Source organism: Cervus canadensis, chromosome 11 (genome assembly GCF_019320065.1).
Source record: "Cervus canadensis isolate Bull #8, Minnesota chromosome 11, ASM1932006v1, whole genome shotgun sequence".
In the NCBI taxonomy this organism is placed as follows: Eukaryota; Metazoa; Chordata; class Mammalia; order Artiodactyla; family Cervidae; genus Cervus; species Cervus canadensis.
In genome coordinates this window covers 14,776,227-14,801,456 of record NC_057396.1, presented here as the reverse complement: position 1 = coordinate 14,801,456, position 25,230 = coordinate 14,776,227, and the positions used below count along the sequence as shown (strand labels likewise).

The following is a 25,230-nucleotide window of genomic DNA, read 5'->3' as shown; positions in this document are numbered from 1 at the left end:
AAATCTTGCAAACTGATTCCGTGGGACTTTCTTTCTCTACCACATCAGAAAAATAATTGGACACTGTAACATTATTCTAATCAAATTGTGAAAATGGTGGCTTGGCTTCCAGGGTACGTATTATAATCATAAAACTTCACTAATTTATATAACATTACAGAGTGTTCACAAATCCATTTGGCTTACTGATCAGTTGGCTCATCTGCTAATTAACAAGCATGTAACAGATACAAGGAAATGGTAAAGTTCCATGCTCCCCAACTCTCAGTTTTTTGGAGAGGGACCAAGGCAGAAAATTTCAGATAATGGTTTGTTAGCTAAGGAAGCTAACATAATGACATGTAGAGCAGAGGAAGGAAAGAGAAGCCAGACTACTGCTTACAGTCTCTTATTTAATTCTCACAACAGTTTTATAGAATAGGGAATGCAGATAAGTCTACATTTTACAGATGAGGACAGTGGGTTTAAACAGATGGTATACAATCATACATTTATAGCTGGAAGCTAGGACATGAAATAAACTGCCTTTTCCAGTGGACTCTCTTCTTCTGGTTATTATTCCTGTGTATAGTTCCTTCTTTGAAGGTCAAAGAAAAGCTAATTCTTTTTTCTCTTCTGGCCATTGTACTTCCTTCTCCTCATTGTACCTAATCTTATTTCATTTCAACGCAGCTGCATGTTCAGTGGAGCTTTAGATTGAATGTAATTTTCATAGCATATTGACTTGGTAGTGCAGTCAGTGCTCACTGAATAATACTGTAAAGTCAAAATGATAGAGCTCTTATATTCTTTCACCTAGATGAAATGCCTGTTTGAAATACAAACTTGCCTTTCCAACCCAGGACTGCAGCAAATTTGTTGTTGCCTGACTGTGTCCTGGTTTTGCTTCACTGCATTTGATTAGTACACAACTGAAACATACATAAGGACACAGGTAACTGCAAGAATATTAAAGAGGAGATGTGCAAAACTGATTATGTTTGATAGAGGAATAAAAAATCCAGGGCACAGTTTGTTTCTTCTAAAGAGGCCTAGTTCCTCTATTATAGAAGTAAATATAATCACCTAGTTGTCAAAGTAAGAGCTGTAATCACAAATATAAGGGGCTTCCACTTTCCATTAATAAGTCATTAAAATGTTAAGTATTTTACAATTTGCTTTTTTATTCAAGTCATACATGTTTTTGCTGTTCAGTTGCTAAGTTGTGTCTGACTTTTTGTGACCCCATGGACTGTAGCATGCCAGGATTCCCTGTCCTTCACTATCTCCTAGAGTCTGCACAAACTCATGTCTATTGAATTCTGATACTATCCAACCATCTCATCCTCTGTTACCCTTCTCCTCCTACCCTCAATCTTTCCCAGCATCAGGGTCTTTTCCAGTGAATTGGCTCTTCACATAAGGTAGCCAAAGTACTGAAGCTTCAGCTTTAGCGTCAGTCCTTCCAATGAATATTCAGGATTGACTTCCTTTAGGATTGACTGGTTTGATCTCCTTGGTGTCCAATGGACTCTCAAGAGTCTTTTTCTCTAGCACCACAATTCAAAAGCATTAATTTTTTTGGTGTTCAGTCTACTTTATGGTACAATTCTCACATCCATATATGACTACTGGAAAAGTCATAGCTTTGACTCTATGGATCTTTGTTGTCAAAGTGATGTCTTTGCTTTTTAATACACTGTCTAGGTTTGTCATTGCTTTTCTTCCAAGGAGCAAGCATCTTTTAATTTTGTGGCTACAATCACCATCTGCAGTGATTTTACAGCTCAAGAAGATAAAATGTGCCGTTTTCACTTTTTCCCCATCTATTTACATGAAATGATGGGACCAGATGCCATGATCTTAATTTTTTGAAGGTTAAGTCTCAAGTCAGTTTTTTCACTCTCATCTTTCACCCTCATCAAGAGGCTCTTTTTAGTTCCTCTTCACTTTCTGCCATTAGAGTGGGATCATCTGCATATCTGAGGTTGTTGATAATTCTCCTGGAAATCTTGATCTCATCTTGTGAGTCTTCCAGCCTGGCATTGTGCATAATGTACTCTGCACAGAAGTTAAATAAGCAGGGTGACAATATCGATGTGCAGCCTTAACCTACTCCTTTCCAAATTTGGAACCAGTCCATTGTTCCATGTCCAGTTTTAACTGTTGCTTCTTGACCTACATACAGGTTTTTCAGCAGGCAGGTAAGATGGCCTGGTATTCCAATCTCTGATGAATTTTCCACAGTTTCTTGTGATCCACAGTCAAAGGCTTTAGCATAGTCAGTGAACTTATTGATGCACAGCTGATTTACAATGTTGTATTATTTCAGGTGTCCAGCAAAATAGTTCAGTTATACATATGTATACCTATTCTTTTTCATATTCTTTCCCTTTTTGATTATTACAACATATTCAGTATACTTTTGTGCTATACAGTAGGTCCTTCTTTGTTATCTATTTTATGTATAGTGTGTATATGTAAATCCCAACCTCCTAATTTAACCTCCCCACCTTTCCCCTTTGGTAGTCATAGTTTGTTTTTCATTTCTGTGGGTCAGTCTATCTTTTTTTTTTTGTAAATAAGTTCATTTGTATTTTTTCAGATTTCACATAAAAGCAATATCATATGATATTTGTCTTTCCCTGGCTTACTTCATTTAGTAGGATAATCTCTAGATCCATCCATGCTGCTATAATTGGCATTATTTCATTTTTTTTTTTATGTCTGAGTAATATTGCATTGTGTGTGTGTGTGTATATATATATATAAATATATATATATATATATGTATATATATATATGCATGTGTGTATCTATCTATCTGTCCATATCACATCTTCTTTATCCATTCATCTGTTGATGGACATTTAGGTTGCTTCCATTCCTTGGCTACTGTAAATAATGCTTCAATGAACACTGGCATGCATGTATCCTAATTCCTGCTTCCTTAAATAAGCAACATTTCAATTCATTCAGCTGATTCTTTGATTACTGACTTCCATAGCTCTAAATAACATATTTTCCATTGCTTGGTTTTTTTACTTCCTTCATTTTGAAGATTCTCTTCTCTTCCCTGACAGATCTCCTTCTTTCTGGACCCCACTTATTCCTGTAAGGATTACTCTCTTATTTTGTGGAAATATATCCTTCAAGAGCTTCCTTATAAAGATACAAAAAAGTAAAATGTTTAAGACCTTGCACTTAAAAAATGTGTTTATTTTATTCCCACACTTAATTAGTAAGTTAGATTGGTTATAGAATTCTAAATTGGAAACTATATTCCCTTAGATTTTAAATAACATTCTCAAATGTTAGAAGATGTTATTCTACTATCTTCTGGAATAAAATGTTGCTGTTGAGAAGTCCAATGCCATCTTTTTTTTTTTTTTTTAAAGTATTTTTTTTATTGGAGTATAATTGCTTTACAATGTTAAGTTCGGCTGTACAACATATATCAGACATGTCTACATATATCCCAAGCCTCTGAAGCTTCCCCCTCCCCCATCCCATCCCTCTAGGTGGACTATAGTTTTTTTTTTGACTTGTTTTTTTTTTTTTTTTCCAGTGGGTTTTGTCATACATTGATATGAATCAGCCATGGATTTACATGTATTCCCAATCCCGATCCCCCCTCCCACCTCCCTCTCCACCCGATTCCTCTGGGTCTTCCCAGTGCACCAGGCCGGAGCACTTGTCTCATGCATCCCACCTGGGCTGGTGATCTGTTTCACCATAGATAGTATACATGCTGTTCTTTTGAAATATCCCACCCTCACATTCTCCCACAGAGTTCAAAAGTCTGTTCTGTATTTCTGTGTCTCTTTTTCTGTTTTGCATATAGGGTTATCGTTATCACCTTTCTAAATTATAAGCAAGGTGAAAAGACAGCCCTCAGATTGGGAGAAAATAATAGCAAATGAAGAAACAGACAAAGGATTAATCTCAAAAATATACAAGCAACTCCTGCAGCTCAATTCCAGAAAAATAAATGACCCAATCAAAAAATGGGCCAAAGAACTAAACAGACATTTCTCCAAAGAAGACATACAGATGGCTAACAAACACATGAAAAGATGCTCAACATCACTCATTATCAGAGAAATGCAAATCAAAACCACAATGAGGTACCATTACACGCCAGTCAGGATGGCTGCTATCCAAAAGTCTACAAGCAATAAATGCTGGAGAGGGTGTGGAGAAAAGGGAACCCTCTTACACTGTTGGTGGGAATGCAAACTAGTACAGCCGCTATGGAAAAACAGTGTGGAGATTCCTTAAAAAACTGGAAATAGAACTGCCATATGACCCAGCAATCCCACTTCTGGGCATACACACTGAGGAAACCAGATCTGAAAGAGACACGTGCACCCCAATGTTCATCGCAGCACTGTTTATAATAGCCAGGACATGGAAGCAACCTAGATGCCCATCAGCAGATGAATGGATAAGGAAGCTGTGGTACATATACACCATGGAATATTACTCAGCCATTAAAAAGAATTCATTTGAACCAGTCCTAATGAGATGGATGAAGCTGGAGCCCATTATACAGAGTGAAGTAAGCCAGAAAGATAAAGAACATTACAGCATACTAACACAATGCCATCTTAATTCTCAAGTCTTTATGTGACAGACTTGGAAATTTTTAGAATCACTTCTTCCCTAAGTCATAAAATTTCACAATGATATGGACCTGAGTGTGAATCCATTTTAATCTGTTACACTAGTTCTTACTAGCTGAAATATGAAGTCATCCTTCAGCTGTGAATATTTTTCTTGATTTATTACTTTGATTCCCTCCCCTTAGTTTCACTGTTCTTTTTTTGGCCCTTCTATTATAGACGTCTAAGAATGGTCCTTTCGACCTTTCTTTTCTATTTTCCATCCACATTTCTTTTTCTACTTTCTGGAAGAGTTTCTGGCTTCATCTTCTAATTCTCCCTCAAGGTTTCATTTATGTAATCTGATTTTTAATTTCTAAGAGTACTCTTTTATTCTCCGAATGCTCATTCTATGGCATCTTGTTCTTGTTTCACAGTAGCAATTCTCCCATCCAAGTACTAACCAGGCCCGACCCTGCTTAGCTTCCGAGATCAGATGAGATCGGGCACGTTCAGGGTAGTATGGCCGTAGACCACAGTAGCAATTCTCTTATCTCCTGGGGATATTAATGATACATATTTCTAAAATTTTCTTCTCTCTGCATTGTTTCTATTTCTTTCAGTTCAGTTCAGTTCAGTTGCTCAGTCGTGTCCGACTCCTTGTGACCCCATGAATCGCAGCACACCAGGCCTCCCTGTCCATCACAAACTCCCGGAGTTTACTCAAACTCACGCCCATCGAGTCGGTGATGCCATCCAGTCATCTCATCATCTGTCGTCCCCTTCTCCTCCTGCCCCTAATCCCTCCTGGCATCAGGGTCTTTTCTAATGAGTCAACTCTTCACATGAGGTGGCCAAAGTATTGGACTTTCAGCTTCAGCATCAGTCCTTCCAATGAACACCCAGGACTGATCTCCTTCAGGATGGACTGGTTGGATCTCCTTGCAGTCCAAGGGACTCTCAAGAGTCTTCTCCAACATCACAGTTCAAAAGCATCAATTTTTCGGTGCTCAGCTTTCTTCACAGTCCAACTCTCACATCCATACATGACCACTGGAAAAACCATAGCCTTGACTAGACGGACCTTTGTTGGCAAAGTAATGTCTCTGCTTTTTAATATGCTATCTAGGTTGGTCAAAACTTTCCTTCCAAGGATCAAGTGTCTTTTAATTTTATGGCTGCAGTCACCATCTGCAGTGATTTTGGAGCTCCAAAAAATAAATTCTGACACTGTTTCCACTGTCTCCCCATCTATTTCCCATGAGGTGATGGGACCGGATGCCATGATCTTAGATTTCTGAATGTTGAGCTTTAAGCCAACTTTTTCACTTAGAGTGGCTTTATTTCTGCCAGCTTTAGACTCTCTCTCATGCTTGAGGCTTTCCTTACTGTTATTGCTATCTAGGGCTACACTCAATATACCAGTAAATTTGAAAATTCAGCAGTGGCCACAGGACAGGAAAGGTCAGTTTTCATTCCAATCCCAAAGAAAGGCAATGCCAAAGAATGTTCAAACTACTACACAATTGCACTCATCTCACACACTAGCAAAGTAATGCTCAAAATTCTCCAAGCCCGGCTTCAACAGTATGTGAACCGTGAACTTTCAGATGTTCAAGCTGGATTTAGAAAAGGTAGAGGGACCAGAGATCAAACTGCCAACATCTGCTGGATCATCAAAAAAGCAAGAGAGTTCCAGAAAAACATCTGCTTCTGCTTTATTGACAACGCCAAAGCCATTGACTGTGTGGATCACAACAAACTGTGGAAAACCCTTCAAGAGAAATGGGAATACCAGACCACCTGATCTATCTCCTGAGAAATCTATATGCAGATCAAGAAGCAATAGTTATAACAGGACATGGAAAAACAGACTTGTTTCAAATCGGGAAAGGAGTATGTTAAGGCTATACATTGTCACCCTGCTTATTTAACTCATATGGAGAATACATCATGCGAAATGCTTAGCTGGATGAATCACAGGCTGGAATCAAGATTGCTGGGAGAAATAACAGTAACCTCAGATACGCAGATGATACCACCCTTTTATGGCAGAAAGCAAAGAGGAACTAAAGAATCTCTTGATGAAAGTAAAAGAAGAGAGTGAAAAAGTTGGCTTAAAACTCAGCATTCAAAAATGAAGATCATGGCATCCAGTCCCTTCATTTTATCGCAAATAGATGGGGAAACAATGGAAAAAGTGACAAGACTTTATTTTCAGGGGCTCCAAAATCACTGCAGATGGTGACTGCAGCCATGAAATTAAAAGACACTTGCTCCTTGGAAGAAAAGCTATGACCAACCTAGACGGCATATTAAAAAGCAGAGAAATTACTTTACTGACAATATTCTGTCTGGTCAAAGCTCTGGTTTTTCCAGTAGTCGTGTATGGATGTAAGAGTTGGATCATAAAGCAAGCTGAGCACCACAGAATTGATGTTTGAACTGTGGTGTTGGAGAAGACTCTTGAGAGTCCCTTGGACGACAAAGAGATCAAACCAGTCAGTCGTAAAGGAGATCAGTCCTGAATATTCACTGGAAGGACTGATGCTGAAGCTGAAGCTCCAATACTTTGGCTACCTGATTCGAAGAACCAACCCATTGGAAAAAACTCTGACGCTCAGAAAGATTGAAGGCAGGAGGAAAAGGGGACGACAGAGGATGAGATGGCTGGATGGCATCACCAATTCAATGGACATGAGTTTAATGTGTTCCAGGAGTTGGTGATGGACCGGGAAGTCCATGGACTTGCAAAGAGTCCACAGGGTCGCAAAGAGTTGGACATGACTAAGCAACTGAACTGACTGACTGATAAGAGGGATGGATTCACAATGCCTGGAGTCTCAAATGGGAAGATCTGAAGGTTGGGGGTGGTGACTTGACAGCTGGCGGCAGGAATCATTTGGAGGCATATTCATTCACATTTCTAGTAGCGGATGCTGACTATCCGTTGGGACCTCCTCTGGGGCTGTCAATCTCGATTACTACATATGACTTTTATGTATATCTTGGATTTCTTCACAACACAAAGGAATCAGATCCCTTACGTGGTGGTTCATGCTTCCAAAGGCAGCTCAATCCCTGATCTCCAGATCAAAAATTTTTTTCTTTAAAAAAATTATTTTATTGATATATAGTTCTGTTATAATGTTGTATTAATTTCTTCTGTATAGTGAAGTGACTCAGTTATACATATATGCACATTCTTTATAATATTCTTTTCCATTATGGTTTATCATAGGATATTGAATATAGTTCCCCATTATATATACAGTAGGACCTTTTTGTTTATCATTCTATATATATCAGCTTGTGTCTACTAACTCCAAGCTCATTCCATCCCTTCCTCAGTCTCCTGTTCCTTGGCAACCACAAATCTGTTTTCTATGTCCATGGGTGTGTTTCTGTTTCATAGATAGGTTCATTTGTGTCATATTTTTGATTCTACATATAAGTGATATCATATGGTATTTGTCTTTCTCTTTCTGACTTATTCACTTAGTATGATAATCTCTAGTTGCATTCATGTTACTGCAAATGGCATTATTTCATTCTTTTTTATGGCTGAGTAATACTGTATTCCATTGTATATATGTACCACATCTTCTTTACCCACAAATGAAAGCCTTTCCTAACGTAGCCCTAGAAGTCACATAGTATGAATTCTGCTTATTCTATTGGTCAACCAACTGGTCAGCCCAGTTGGGCTGGGATGACAGAAACACAAAAATCCTACTTCTTAACAGAAGAAGTGTCCAAGAATTTGAGGACATGTTTTTAAGCATCTCACTCAAACATCTGATAATACCTGGATCTCTGCAGTGTATTTTACTAAATAAAAAGCCAATTGGAGTAAAAGTCAATTGGCAGCTCTAAGCACTAGGTAGGGTTTGCTGATCGTGAGCATGACTGTAGAGTGATATGGCTGGGCTGTTTCATGGGGCAGACCCAGAGGTCAGCGTTTTCAGCTATTTTCTCTTGGGATGTTCAGATTTCAGAGAAGGCCTTTGTCAATCTCTTGACTGGCTGCCAAAGTGACAGGAACCAGGTAGGAGAAGGAGCCTGGGAGCCAGTCTTCATCATCACTTTCAGTATGGTTTGCCATTAGCTGTGCCTGATTCTCATCAGACCAGAGACCCTTTAATTTCTCTCTCTGGAAAGTAACCAGCTTTTGCTGAGGAGGGGGCAGGACAGAAGCTGTCTCTTGGAAAATGGGATTTAGGCCTCTAAGAGATTCTTAACATATTTTCAAGCAAACTTGCTAGTTTTGGTCTTATGTTAACCCTCATTTCCAAGATATGTTGATGCTGCCAATTCTTGAACTTTTTGGAGAGTCTTGCAGAATAAGTCAGGTTGCTTCTTACTTTCTGTGCCACCTGTTAGGCATCTGCTTTCTTAAGACCACTAACTCATTCACCACTTAATCTGTTTTCCAGCTTTCAAAATGAGATTTTCTTGTCTTGTTTCTGATTTTTATCCTTGTGGGTTTATGCTTTCTTTCTTTCAGTTCAGTTCAGTTCAGTTCAGTCGCTCAGTTGTGTCCGACTCTGCGACCCCATAAACTGCAACACGCCAGGCCTCCCTGTCCATCACCAACTCCCAGAGCCTACCCAAACTCATGTCCATTGAGTCGGTGATGCCATCCAACCATCTCATCCTCTGTCTCAGGATTTTCCTAAGAACTTTCTATTGAGTGGAATTTCAGAAGGGAGTGTAATACATACACTAATTATGTCATCTTAAACTGGATGTCCTGATTAGACAGATATAAAAGATGACAGAATCCTACATAATATAAGCACTATTAATTTAGGAACTTAAATAAAATAAATATCTATTAACTTTTGACTTTACCACATTTAAAAAATGAACCAGGGAACAATACTTTCCTGTGGTAGATCTGGGTTGGAATGATTGGGTCTTAACCATAATCAGAAAGAGAGCAGATCTGGTTACCAACTTAACAGCAGAAAAAAAAGGGCCAAAATAAACAAAAAGAGAAGAACTTTGACATTTTCTTGCTAAAAAAGCTTAAGTACAATAAGCAATGTTTAAATGGACAGGAGCCTGGCGTGCTCCAGTCCATGGGGTCACAAAGAGTCGGTCATGACTTGGTGACTGAACAACAAAAACTATAAAATAACTTCAAAGGCATTTCTTCTATAAATTGCTTAGGGTTACTTGATGATTTGGCAGATTATCTTTCTATGTTCCTCCAAACCAGTTAATGTCTGGCCTGCAAAGATGATAATGACATATAGCTACACTTTACGATTCTGCCTTTAAAATTAGACAATAGCATCCCAGGACTCTACTAAACAGTCTTGATCTCTATCTTCTGAAACCTCAGCACAACTGCAAGCTCAGGTTCAGGGTCAACAACAATCCCTCTATTAGCACCTGCAGTTAGAGGGAACTGCAAACACTACCCTCTGTAGCAACAGTAGTGGTAGCAGTAAAATTAATACCAACAACTCCAACACCATCTGTATCACCCACTAAACCACCACCTCCTCTTTCTAATCTTCACGGAATACTAACAATGGGACTAGCTAATAAAAAAACCACCTTATCTTCATTTCATTTTGCATCCATTTTATAGATGAGATAGCTGAGGTTTAGGGGAGGGTAGTAAATGTAGATCTGGAGTAAACTCAGGCTGTCTTCAAAGCCTGTGCGGTTAAGCGACATGCTGGATTAGAGGGAGAAAGACATCCATGATGTCTTTAAGTCAGATGGGAAGTTGATACACTGAATATATTGGCAAGAGGTGGGAACGAGCAAAGATTCATGATGCCTGAAAATATGTGGTTTTGAATGAGAAAATAAAATAAAAACCAAAGGAGGAGTTCAAAGGCTCCAAAGCAACCAAATCACAAAGATCTCTCAGCTTCAGCCCTTGTCCAGAGTGTTCTCTATAGAAGTCTATGGCAATAATTAAGCAACAAGACACTTACAGAATGTTTGCTGGAAGTGAGATAATGTTGGAGCTTCTGGAGCGATGTTGTAGAAATGGGTTTTTAGTGCTCCGCTCACCAGTAGATTATATGCCAGATCAGTTATATTGATGCCCACAATTGCAAATGAGTACCTGTAAAGTACAAGCCACAGCGCCAACTGTGTGTCACATATGGGAAGCAAGCATCTCAAAAAAATGATAGTTTGATTTTTACATTAAATTAAATTATGAGAATGGCAGATTTCCCTTCCTCACAGCCTTACCAAAACTCTAAATCTTATTAACAGAAAATTTTAATAATGTTTGCCAAGAGAACTGAGAGTTTGTATGCCTTGACTTATTAATTCCATTCCCAAATATATGAGAAAAAAACAGAAAATGAAAAAGCTTTATACGCAAGGATAGTCATTTATATAGCAAAGATATGTAAATTATTCATATATCCTAAAGAAGATGATTGGTGAAATAAATTATGATAATCTCATATAGTGTACTACAGCTAGTAAAACTATATTCCTTAAGATGATTTAAGCAGGATATAAAACAATATATAAGGAACAAGCCAAGTTTTATTATATACATTCAAATGCGAACAAAAATATTCAGAGACTCAAATACTACAAATATTAATATGGGTATATTAGAGTGATATGACTAGGGTGTTTTTGTTTACTTCTCTGTATTTTTTAAAATTTCTATAATAAATAAAATATTACTCTTAAAATGAGGAAAAATTAGTATCTTAATACTCAGCGTATATTTTCTAGTTCATTTTCCACACGTCTATTCAAAATTAAGTCAAACGCAGTTCTTAAGTCTTCTCTGGCACTATAAATCCAGCACATAAAAAAGAAGTTCTCTGTTCAGAAATATTTTTGGATGACATGAGGCATTATAAAAAATTTTATAAAGTAAAATTTTAACTAATAGCCTGACACTTGATAGAAATCCTTCAAACTAGCAAATACAATTCCAAATTATGACTTTTGAAAATCATTTCCATATAGTTGTAACTTTCTAAACCTTTGACTAGAACATAGGCAAAGCAGTATCATATAATCATATAAGTAAATCCAAAAAACATAAGCAGGTTCTTTTCAAAACTGGATTATTTATTTCCATCAGGACAAGGAGATTTTCATCCTCGTCATTTTTTGCAGTGCTCTTAGGATATTTTTGTTCTGGTTCTGGTTCGGACTGACAACCCTTTATATATGGAGTCCCACACTCACCCAATTGCTTTATCCATCCTTTTCTTCTCCCATTCTGCTTTGCTGAATTTGCTGAATAAATGAGTGAACAAATAAATAAATATGTAAGATTTGATCTCTAATTAGCACCTGTTCTCTTTTAATGTTTTTTTTTTAAACTGTTGACTAGATGTGGGGATGTCTATAACTCAGTTATCAAACACTAATCAATTTAAATGTTATTAACTAAAAAGCTCCAGTGTAATTTATACAGAGCTCAGAAATGGAATTATTTAAAGCCATGGTACTTATCCCTTATTCACTATATTATGGTAGTGAGAGACAGACCTAAAAATCAAGCATACTCTTTTATATTATCCATTAATTATCAAACAATACTTCCTCCATGAAACGTTGCCTGGTATCTCTCTCTCCTCTAGCAAGATGCTACCTCATTCTCTCATGATTCCCCACCCTGCATTTCATCTGGTTTTCCCTCATGGAAATTATATTATTTAGCCTTATTTGTGATGTCTTATACACAGCAGATGCCAAATAAACATTTACTGATAGTGAAAAAAAGAAGGAAAGAAGAAAATGAGGGAGGGAGGGGAAAAGGCAAGGAGAGACACATAAGCTTTAAAAATTCTGTTCCAACAAGTGCTGTAGCATTTCCTCTGGCTAAGCCAAGACAACTAAACCGCAGCAGATACATTTTAACACTTTTTTATACTTACAGCTTCTGAATAAGACTATCTGAGGAAAGGGTTCTATAATAAAGGCTTTCTGAAAATACTAGCTTGCATTCTATTACTTTGTGTACTTTCTTATACCCCTTCTCACCCACTTCCATACTGCCAACATCTGGTAGGCAGGAACCACCTTGCATTCTTCTTTGCGGCCAACGTGACCTTCATTCAGTGTTCTACACTAAAAACTGTTGTTAGTCTTGGAACTAAATACAATTCTAAAACTAGAGTTATTATGAACATTTAGCTTCCATATAAGTAACAGAAAGAGTTCTTCATAAAACAGTGCAAACACTACATCAAAAGACACACATGTTACACACAGCACAAGCCCACGAAAAAGATGCAAAATTGGTGTTTTACTCTAAGTACTTTCTATTCTATAAATGACTGGCTCTAATTCAAAGAAACTGTCTTTAATTCATGTTAAAATAAGCCACTTCTTTTTAAAGTGTAACTGCCAATTATCAGCCAAAGAGGCATCAGGAGATTTTTACCTTAAACAACTCATACCCAAACTAAAAAGAGTTAGGTGTGAAATTAAAGAAATTTTGTATAAACAAATTTATAAGCAGCTCTTTTCAACAAAACTTTATAAATACATAGTGTCTCTGTATTTTGTTAAATTACATCTACCTGCATTGGAAATATAAGAAAAGGCCAAATGACCTCCACTCATTTCAATACTTTTAAGTAATGATACTCTATAGGATGTCCCAACCCAAACAGAAGGAACTCCTCTCTTCAGGAGACACACACCACAAACAAGCACAAAAACAAACTGTCAAAATTCTCCTCTTAAACTTGAATCTACTTTTATCCCTCAAGTTACTTCAGGATAGATCTTCACAAGAGCAACAATGTATAATGCTTGCTGAAGGGTAGGCAGGGAAAAACCTTCCTTAGTATTTCCTGGCTTCTCCCTGTTCAACACCTGAGATATTCAGGGTCTGAAAGAATCTAGGGTGATATCACAATGGGTTAATAAATATTTCTTTCAGACACTGGTGAAGGACAGTGGTGATTTCAAGACATTCTGATTTGTATTCAGTGACATTTACCATCAATTTCAAGTGGTTAATAGTTGAACTTCATCTAGTCAATTTTATTTGTAGCTTGAGGGACAAAGGATTTGCATGCTCCTCCACCCCACACATTCTAGTTTCTTCTTAAATAAGAGTAAACACACAAACCCTCAATACTCCCTCTCTGATGGCCAACACAGGATATAAAATTATAAAGCTTTTCTTTCAAGATCGCTCATAGACAAAATTAATCCCTCTCCAACAGTTTATTAACAAATATTTTAAGCTTACTGCCACTTCCCAAGGACCGTGAAGGATTCATGTCTTCTAACTAATGCTTCTCCACAGAATAACAGTGCTCACAGACTCCTCAGTCAATTTTAATTATAGAGATTTCAGAATCTCTACATTAACAGAAACATGTAATTCGATGTAGTTAAAAAATTAAAATAGCTTGATTTCAGCCATGCAATATATGAAGAAAGAGTTAAGGGATCTTAGTGTTTTTCTTAAAGTAAATAAAAGGTAAAGAAAATGAAAATTTAACCTTGTAAAAGATTATAATTATAAATTTGGGAAGTATAGTATAATTTAATGAATCTTAGCCATTGAAGCTATAGTCAGTATAATAGTAAGATAAGAGGGGAGCCCCAAAGTCAGTCTATACCACTCATAGATTCTGAGAGTGGTATGATAAAATTTGGGCCTTATTTAGTAATCATGAACACTAACAAGGACTCTGTTCATGCTGAGGAGAAAAAAGTGATACAAAAATATGAATACATAATAGAAGAACTCCTTACAATAAGAGTGACTAAAGCATGTATATACTCTTCATAATAATACAATTAGAAATACATTAATAGGAGAGTTAATATGCTTTGTGCAACAAAATTCCCAAATAAAATGTTCATCTCTTGGAGTAGATGGGATCAGAGGTATGTGGTAATGTGTTCAGCCTTTAGGTGACGTTTCAAAATGTTTTTCCAATAGACACAGCTGTAGAAAGACTCGTGACATTTTCTATCAGGTCAGTCTAATCTGATTTTTCCTTTACCAAAATGCAAGCCAAATGTAATGAACTATATTATATAAACTGTCAGGAAATGTTTGCTTTTAGAAAATTTTCATGAATTTATATTTCTTGAAAAATTCTTACCCATACTTAGCCTAAAATAAAAGTGAGAAAAAGCAAAAGCAAAGAAAAATACCTTATTTCCTCTTTAGTGATATCCCTTAATGCAATCAGTTAAAAAAAATTTAGAAAGTTAAATGAAAACACAAACAATTTACAATCTAGAATTTTATTAAGAAAATAAAAGAGCCTCAGCAATTTTAGACTTTCTCACTTGGTCTCTGACTTCGACTTCCATTCTTCCCTCTGTTCCCCCTCTGTGGTCCCTTGTTTCCCACCTCTTTCATACTCTACTTTCTCCTTCTTCTATGCCCATCTCCTCAATCCTCCCAGACACCAGAGGTACTACTAATCCCTTCAGGTAAATACATATTTCACTTGAACAGTGCCACTTTATATCCTAAAACCTGTAACAAGTCTGACATTTTAACCTTCCTATTCAGCATTTGTCAAAAGTGCTTGTTTGAAAGAGCTTTAAGCCTCACTTCTGGTGGGTTGACTCTCTTGAGAATCTCATCAATAGAGCCATATAGGAGATGAAGCTGATTCTACCTAATCTACAAAACCTAATTCACCTTTTATTTTTAATGATTACCTGCATTTGGGATGAAGAGAATCAGAGAGGACCTGCTGAGCTGCTGCAGCATCTCTTTCTGCAAAATACCTATAGTTGGAGGGAAAAGAAAACCATAACTCCAGACCTTTAGAATACATTCATTTCAACCCAATTTGAGGTCATTTTGGATTCAGAAACGGATACCAAAATAAGTGATATCACTTGTTTCAGCTGCTCCAGAGAATGAACTGCTTTTCATAACAGAATTTTCCAAATACAATGAGAATCTAATAGGGTACTTGTAAAACCCACAAAGTTTTAGTAATGATTCCAGGAGGTTTGAAAATTTAACTGTGAACTTTACCATTCCCCAGAGAGCCAAAGATATTCTTAATGAGGGTTATAGATTCTTTTGTTTGTCTGCTTTTAATTTTATTTATTTTTTAATTGAAGGATAATTGCTTTACAGAAGAGGGTTATAGATTTTTAGTAGGAAGGCAGAATGAGGCCCCTCAGAAGGCAGAAAAAGCCTGGATGAAGGCAACATGGTGAGAGGTTCTGACAGCCAAACAGCAGAGGAAGGATGAGACTAGATGAGGTTCAGTGTATCTTCTTGGAGAATATTCTTGGGGTAAATTTTGGATGAAACATCTTACAGAGCATAGAGATGTTAAATTTCTGTTTTGGGGGGAAAAGGGCAATGAATTTCCTAACAAATGCAAAAAGCTTACATACCCTCAAAAATACATCATAAAAGTTACTTCATAAAGACAATTATAAAATACAATTAAGAATAGCATATATTATTTGATTTGATGCATATATAATTTCTTGAATATATCTAAAGGATAAAACAAGCTCTTAAATTTTCTTTCAAAAAGTTCAAAGATAGCAAATTTCATAAACATATCCATGATTATTAATGAAATTGAGTCTCTTCATACTTTTGTTGGTCATCTAGGTTTCTCCTTTTATAGCCTATCTGTTAATATTTCTTGGTCCAGTATATCTTCAAATGCATTCAAATAAATAAGATAAATGAAGCCTCAGAGCCTCTTATAATGGAGATGGATCCTTTATCATATATGAATGTCAACCTTGGTTTTCATTTTATCTATGGTGGCTTATCTTGCAGAAAGTTTCACTTTTAATGTCTGAGATCCATTGATTTCTCTTTTACAGCTTGTGCTTTTTTGGTTTTTGTCTTTAAGAGATCCCTCTTTACTCACATATTTCAAAGATTTTCTCCTAAAAGTTGTAAATAGTTGTTTTTGACATTCCACTTGTAAACTGAGGTGAGGTAGATATTTATTTTTCAAACGGAAAGTCAACTGTCCCAGCTGTACTTATCAAAAGCTCATCCTTTACATACTTATTTGCAACCCCACCTTTACTTTTCTATCCATTCACACATTACATAATAATGTAACATTTAAAACACTTTATAAAAGAATGGGTGACTATTCAGATATAAAGAACAAACTAGTGGTTACCAGTGGAGAGGGGGAGGAGGACAAAATCGGAGTAAAGGAGTAGGAGATACAAACTGTTGGGTGTAAGACAAGCTACAAGGATGTATTTTAAAACATGGGGAGTGGAAGCAAAATTTTCTCATAACTGTAAATTGAAGGTGACCTTTAAAACTGTATAAAATATATACCATCTTAAAAAAAGGCATGAGTGATTATTAAACTTCATAAATTTAAAATAAAAGCAAAGATCTAGGGGGGAAATGGGTGCTATTAAAAACGTCATTTTTTCTTTTAAAAACATATCACTACCCTTCCTAAGAACAACCATAAGGACTCCTTTTTTCTTGAAAATGAATGGCTACAAATGACCCAATTTAAGCATGAAAAAAATAATGAGGACAATTATTAAATCACATAAGCACACAAAAACCAGGAGTTAAAATGATAATTTAAAAATATAGAGATAAAGCCAAAAAAAAAACCCAAAGTTTGATCACTAACAAAAGCACTAGGGCACCAACTCCTTCCTCTGAAAATTGGTAACTTATTTACTTGAGCAGCTATCCTGCCTGTCTTTTAGAGAAACCAAACAACCGTATTTAATAAAAGAAACAGTCTTTACAGATTTCCAGCCAAAAATTGTGGGAAGAAAAACAAAATTAGGAAATGGTTAAATGGCTAGACGGCAATGGAGACATCAGGCTGTGATTCCTCTGACTCATTTCAGCGTAAAACTGACAGTGCGGATGCTACACTCTCAACATGAACCTATTCAAGTGTTTTCGAATATCTCTTATTTTCAAGAAATGCCACGATGGGTACAAATGCAAACAGACAAATATAGACTGTGGGATATTTCATAGTACAGGAAAGTTGACCTAGATTCTTGCATGAGTTTAATGACAGGATTGGGGGTGCAAAAGGGGAGGACAGAGGGGGAGAAATTGCTTGAATTAAAAAAGACCAGAGAGATAATCATTAAGTGCAATGCAGAGATCTTACATGGAACTGGATTATGACAAACCAGCTATAAAAGACATTTTTGAGAGAACTGGGAAATTTGAATATGGTCAGGATATATAGATAATACCAAGGAATCATTGTTAATTTTGTTAGGTGTAATAATGTCATTGGGGTTAACATAAGGTAATATTCATGTCTTCTAAAGCTACATATTGACATATGAGACTGAAACTACAAACAGTATAAGATTTTCATTAACATAATTCTACCAAAAAAAAAGTGCTGCAAGTATTTCAAAATGTCAATAATTACTAAATCTGGATGATCAGTATAAAGGGGATTCTTTATAATCTCTCCTCTGTTTTTGTATACAATGGAAATGTTTCATAATAAAATAATTAAAATAAATTTGAGACTTGTTTAAAAGAATGCATAAAGTTTGCCAGATAAAAGGAAGATGGTAGTAGTTTTTTAAATTTTATGAACCTGAGTTGAAGTCAGAGGACTTGAATGTTTACTTGGAGTCTTCTGGGCAGTGGCCTCTAGGACTAATAACTCAACTTTGACATTTCAATATGAGGAGGCCAGACATCACTTTAAAACTCAACCATTCTTCATTTTACTTACTGCAAATTGTACAGTCCCAAAAGTCCCATTCCTCGGAAATCTGTTTTAGGATCATCACCTTGGAAACCAATTTCACACCATTGCTTAGAAATCCGGGATTCCAGTGGAGTATTGGGCTTCAAGAATTTCCATAACTGAAGACAAAGAAAAAATTAGCTTGTTAATATACACAGATATAATACTATTTCTTACTGGCTAAAATTTAGTAAACTACACTATTAAGAAGAACTTGGGAAATCTGAATATATGCAAGTATATTACAATTGCAGATCTGGTTATCTTTCAATTATCTATGACAACAGCTCTCAAAGTATGACTGAAAGACTCCTTGAGGGAGTCTAAGATGTTTCCAGGAAGCCTGGGAAGCAAAAATTATTTTGTAATAGAACTAAGAGGTTAGTTGTCTTTTTACTCTCATCTTCTCATAAAAATACAGTGGAATTTTCCAGAGGCTGAATGACATGTGATGATGTCATTGTACTGAAGGCAATGGAATGTATACTTGTGTATATTTTAGTGTGTTTAATCTTTCTGTTTTAGTTCCTAGTCAGTGATATGTTTATGTGTATATGTGTGTATACATACACACAATCTTCTACAGAAGATTTTTGGAATCTTCAAAAACATTTAAGAGAGTAAAGGGAAGGGAAGAAAAGGAATAATTTTGAGGTCATGCATTATTCAAGTCCTCAGAAATGATTAGCTAACTTTATAGCAAAACAATTAGCAGCACTGTTAACAAAAAGAAAGTGAACTGACTTGAGTTTCATTTCTCATCTATAACAGGGATGAGAATAAATAAGGATCATATAGTTGAACAAAGAAAGATGTTCTTGGATTAGAAGAATCAATATGTGAAAATGACTACACTACCCAAAGCAATCTACAGATTCAATGCAATCCCTATCAAATTACTAATGACATTTTTTTTCACAGAACTAGAACAAAAAATTTTGCTACTTGTATGGAAACACAAAAGATCCTGAACAGCCAAAGCAACCCTGAGAAAGAAAAATAGAGCTAGAGAAATCAACCTTCCTGAACTCAGACTATACTACAAAGCTAGTTATCACAGCATATGGTACAGGCACAAAAACAGGCATACAGACAAAGGAAATGAGATAGAAAGCCCAGAGATAAACCCATGTACCTATGGGCACCTTAGCTTTGACAAAGGATGCAAGAATATACAATGGAGAAAAGACAGCCTCTTCAATAAGTGGTGCTCGGAAAATGGGACAGCTACATGTAAAAGAATGAAACTAGAACACCTTCTAAAACCATACACAAAAATAAACCCAAAATGGGCTAAAGACTGAAATATAAGGCCAGAAACTACAAAACTCTTTAGAGGAAAACATAGGCAGGACGCTCTTTGACACAATTCACAGCAAGATCCTTTTGACCCACCTCCTAGAGTAATGGAAATAAAAACAAAAATAAACTAGCAGGACCTAATTAAACTTAAAAGCTTTGGCAAAGCAAAGAAAACTATAAACAAATGAAAAGACAATCCCCAGAATGGGAGAAAATAATTGCAAATGAAACAACTGACAAAAGATCACTCTCCAAACTATACAAGCAGTTTATGCAATGCAATATCAGAAAAACAACTCCATCAAAAAATGGGCAGAAGACCTAAACAGACATTTCTCCAAAGAAGACATACAAAGTGGTCAACAAACACATGAAAAAATGTTCAACACTGCTCATTATTAGAGAAATGCAAATCAAAACCACCATGAGGTATCACCTCACACCTGTTAGAATGGTTACCATCACAAAGTCTACAAACAATAAATGCGAGAGAGAATGTAGAGAAAAGGGAACTCTCTTGCATTGTTGGTGGGAATGTAAATGGATACAGTCACTATGGAGAACAGTATGGGGATTACTCAAAAAACTAGGACTAAAACTACCATATGACCCAGCAATCCCACTAGTAGGCATATACCCTGAGAAAACCATAATTCAAAAAGACACATGTACCCCAATGTTCACTGCAGCACTATTTACAATAAGTAGGACATGGAAGCAACTTAGATGTCCATGGACAGAAAATGGATAAAGAAATTGTGGTACAATCTACACAATGGAATATTGCTCAGCCATAAAAAGAATGAACTTGAGTCAGTTGTAGTGAGGTGGATGAACCTAGAGCCTGTTATACAAAGTGAAGTAGGTCAGAATGTGGAAAACAAATATCATATATTAATACATATATGTGGAATCTAGAAAAATGGTACTGATGAACCTATTTACAGGGCAAGAACAGAGACACAGAAGTAGAGAATGGACTTGTGAATACAGCGGGAAGGAGAGGGTGGATGAATTGAGAGAGCAGCATTGAAATATATATACACCCATGTGCAACACAGATAGCTAGTGGGAAGTTGCTATAGAACACAGGGAGCTCAGCATGGTGCTCTGTGATGACCGAGACAGGTGAGACGGTGGTGGGGAAGCTCAATAGGGAGAGGATATGTATATACATAGAGCTATTTCATGTGGCTGTACACCATTGTAAAGCAATTACACTTCAATTAAAAATAAAAATATATTGTCACCCTGCTTATTTAGCTTGTATGCAGAGAACATCATGCGAAATGCTGGGCTGGATGAAGCTCAAGCTGGAATCAAGATTGCTGGAAGAAATATCAATAACCTCAGATATGCAGATGATACAACCCTTATGGCAGAAAGTGAAGAAGAACTAAAGAGTCTCTTCATGAAGGTGAACGAGGAGAGTGAAAAAGCTGGCTTAACTCAACATTCAAAAAACTAAGATCATAGCATCCACTCCCATCACTTCATGGCAAATAGATGGGGAAAAAAGTGAAAACAGTGACAGACTTTATTTTCTTGGGCTCCAAAATCACCGTGGACTGTGACTGCAGCCATGAAATTAAAAGACACTTGCTTCTTGGAAGAAAAGCTATGACAAACCTAGACAGCATATTAAAAAACAGAGAGATCACTTTGTCGACAAAGGCCCATATAGCCAAAGCTATGGTTTTTCCAGTAGTCAAGTGCAGATGTGACAGTTGGACCAGAAAGGTTAAGTACTGAAGAATTGATGCTTTTGGACTGTAGTGCTGGAAAGATTCTTGAGAGTCCCTTGGACAGCAAGGAGATCAAACTAGTCAATCCTAAAGGAAATCAACCCTGAATATTCACTAGAAGGACTGATGTTAAAGCTGAAGCTCCAATAGTTTGGCCACCTGATGCAAAGAGTCAATTCATTGAAAAAGACCTTGATGCTGGGAAACACTGAGGGCAGGAGGAGAAGAGGGCGACAGAGGATGAGATGGTTGGATGTCATCATTAACTCAATAGAAATGAGTTTGAGCAAACTCCGGGAGACAGTGAAGGACAGGGAAGCCTGGCGTGCTGCAGTCCATGGGGTCATAATAAGTCAGACATGACTGAGCAACAACGAAAAATAAAAAGATAATAATGTTCATGCTGCTGCTGCTGCTAAGTTGCTTCAGTTGTGTCCAACTCTGTTGCGACCCCATAGATAGCAACCCACCAGGCTCCCCTATCCCTGGGATTCTCCAAGCAAGAACACCGGAGTGGGTTGCCATTTCCTTCTCCAATGCATGAAAGTGAAAAGTGAAAGTGAAGTCACTCAGTCGAGTCCGACTCTCAGTGACCCCATGGACTGTAGCCTACCAGGTTCCTCCGTCCATGGGAATGTCCAGGCAAGAGTACTGGAGTGGGTTGCCATTGCTTTCTTGGATAATGTTCAGGAATAAACCTCAAAAAGATATTATCATTGTTAACAGTTACCTAAAATAATTTATGATCAATTGCATTTTACTGGACAAATATAAATTCTAGACATTATGCTCTTCACTGCTTAAGAAACTGGTTGTACTTTTTCAACTTCCTATAGAAAAATAAACGCAGTATGTATTACTACTTGAGAGAGTGAGAAAAACTGAAACCCTCAACTGTATATATATGTAATGTTCAAAATATTAGTTTTTTCTAGTAAATGAAGATGGGTATGTAAACAATTTACTTTTTAGGATATTAATAACATTTCATGTTATATCTTCATTATAGACAAGGATAAATAGAAATATAAAATTTCCTGTTACTATTTAAGATATAATTCACCTTTTATTTTTTTTTTAATTTTTAAAAAAAATTTTTTTCCCTTTATTTTTTTTTCAGTGGGTTTTGTCATACATTGATATGAATCAGCCATAGATTTATACATATTCCCCATCCCGATCCCCCCTCCCTATAATTCACCTTTTAAATTGCTAATTCTGTCATATGGATTTTAAAACTTAAAGGGAACAGTATATGTCACATCTGACATAGTATAAAGGAAAGTTCAATGACAGGAAATACTAACAAAAAGTTGTAATTCATCAAAGTTCTTTTAGGCATTAATGCAAAATTACTTATTATTCAAATGATACAATATTTTGTTTTAGCACAAGAGGTAAATTCAATCTAAAGGGTGAGAAAAATTTTCAGAGAAAAGAAAGTATATCTATCATGCTTGAAAGTAAAATATCAAACTGATATAAGAAATCTCTTTTTTTTAAAAAAAATATTTATTTAGTTTTGGCTGTGCCGGTTCTTCATTGCTGCGCAGGCTTTTCTCTAGTTGAGGCAAGCGGGGCTACTCTCTAGTTGCAACGCATAGGCTTCTCATTGCAGTGGCTTCTCTTTTTATGATGCATGGGCTCTATTGTTTCAGTAGTTTCAGCACATGGGCTCAGTAGAGCAGCTCCTGGGCTCTAGGGCACAGGCTCAAGAGTTGTGGCAAACAGGCTTAGCTGCTCTGACGCATGTGGGGTTTTCACAAATCAGGGATCGAACCAGTGTCTCCTGCATTGGCAGGTGGATTCTCTACTATTGGGCCACCAGGGAAGCTCCCAGAAATCTCTTGTTATATTCCCCATATAAGAATTTGCCAGTGCTCTTTATTCATCAAAAGACAAAATGCTATAATTCACTGGACGAGTACAAAAAACTGAGAGAAAAGATCTCCTTAAAAAAAAAATCCTCTGGGAACTGATTTGGTTACTGCCACAGTGAAAACCAAGCAAACAAAAACAGATTGTAAAGCTCATCATATTCACTTGAACAATATCTGGAAGTAATCTCAAGGCCCTACACCATTTAAAAATACCTGGTTTGATCAAGTGAGTGGAGTAAAATGCCAACAGCAAGCATTTCATTTCTACAGTTAAATGATAAACTTCCTTCATTCAGAGAATACTTGGTTTGGGAAAGTAAAAGCTTTGAATGATAAAATGTTTTAAAAATAAATTTAAAAAAGAAATTCCATTTTAATAATTTCCTGTATCACAACAGACGAGATTAATGGCTAAAAAGTGTTCTTAATTTCTTAACGTCACTTTCATGGAAAATGAAAACCAGTGATGCTAAACCACTTACATGAAGTGCTACCAAGTGTACATTTCCTGTAAGAATGCTTGAGTTACTGCCTACTGGATTCTCTTCTGATAGATAGGCTCTTCCCAGAAAAATACCAGGAGGCAGCAGGGTAGCTCTGAAAGGTAAGGTCATTTCTTGCACCTGGAAGCTGACTGAAATCTTAACTAAGGTGGTGGGCCTCTGGTGGGGGGCTTTGATGAGTCTAGCCATCTAAGGCTATACTACTGGGAGTAGAATTATTACAAAGCCACCTGCCATCCGCAGAAGACAAGGGTTAGAAGGGTCATTCTTGTGCAGATGACAAGCCAGAGATGTGAAAGCTGCATGCTGAGTCAGTCCACCATCCTGTGCCCTGTTTAATTCTCTCCTCTTTGCATTCAGACTTTATCGCAAGTGTATTTGAACACTTCTGCCCTGTCTCTGGTTTGCTGCAGAACAGAAAGAAAAAGGGCATTTGTCTATGTTTCCACTGAAGAAGCAGCAGCTCTAAGATCAGACCTCTTAATTTTGAGTTAAATTTTTCCCATTAAGTACATGAATGCACCTAAAGTTTTGCCTTTACTATTAATTTGGTTAGAAAACACTTAATAAGGATGTCCGTTTGAATAACGCATATGGACAGTGCTACATAAGTGTAAACTGATGTTAATCAGTTTTATCCCAGCCTATGCTTAAATGACCATAACAATCAAGGCTTTTTTTTTTCTTTTCTTTTTAAAATAACTTTATAATTTTGGGTTTTTAAAATAATTTAATTTATTTGGCTGTTCTGGGACTTCGTTGCTGGGCTTTTTCTCTAGTTGTGGTGAGCAGGGGCCATTCTCTAGTTGCAATAGTACATGGGCTTCTCATTGCAGTCACTTCTCTTGTTGCAGAGTGGAGGCTCTAGAAACATGGGCTTTGATAGCTGCAGCACATGGGCTCAGGAGTTGTGGTGCCTGGGCTTAGTTGATCTGTGACATGTGGCATCCTTCTGGGCTAGGGATGGAAACCATGTCTCCTGCACTGGCAGACAGATTCTTTGCTGAGCCACCAGGGAAGCCCCAGATTTCTTTTTCATAGTTTATAAGAAGAAACACTGATAATGGTCTCTTATGTTTATATAAATGAAAGCAATTAAACAATCTGGCAATATATCACTCAAGCCTCTAAACCAAGGGTCAGCAAACTTTGTCTGTAAAGGGTTAGACAGCAAATATCTTAAGGCTTTGTTGGCTATAAGCTCACTGCCACAACTACTTGATTTTTTCAATGGGGTATAAAAGCAGCCATAGACAACATATAAATCAATGAGCATGGATGTGCTCCTATAAAACCTTACTTAGAAAAATGGGTGACAGGCCAGATTTTGACCTACAAGTTTTGGTTTTCTTATTTTAGCTCTAAAGAATTTTGTGAACCCCAAGTTGGATGGCGTGGCTTAATCTGGGTCATGGTGAATGACAAGAGTATGGGGCAAAATGTACTGTACATAATAGGATAAAGGAGAAATAGCTTAAAGAAATAAACTGGGAAGGGTCCAAAATGCATGTGAAGATGCATTCTGG

The 25,230-nt window shown here is 36.7% G+C and overlaps 1 protein-coding gene across 4 annotated transcripts in view; it reads right to left on the bottom strand.

Annotated features, from left to right (window-relative positions):
- ELMOD1 (ELMO domain containing 1) overlaps window positions 1-25,230 on the bottom strand; it is an 83,002-nt gene that overhangs the window by 3,957 nt on the left and 53,815 nt on the right. For all 4 annotated transcript variants that reach the window (XM_043482630.1, XM_043482631.1, XM_043482633.1 and 1 more), the window contains 4 exons: window positions 18,260-18,393; window positions 15,237-15,305; window positions 11,775-11,825; window positions 10,541-10,674 (listed from right to left, as the gene is read on the bottom strand). In XM_043482630.1, coding sequence (XP_043338565.1) covers window positions 10,541-10,674; window positions 11,775-11,825; window positions 15,237-15,305; window positions 18,260-18,393 — 388 coding nt within the window. The remainder of the gene's footprint in view (window positions 1-10,540; window positions 10,675-11,774; window positions 11,826-15,236; window positions 15,306-18,259; window positions 18,394-25,230) is intronic.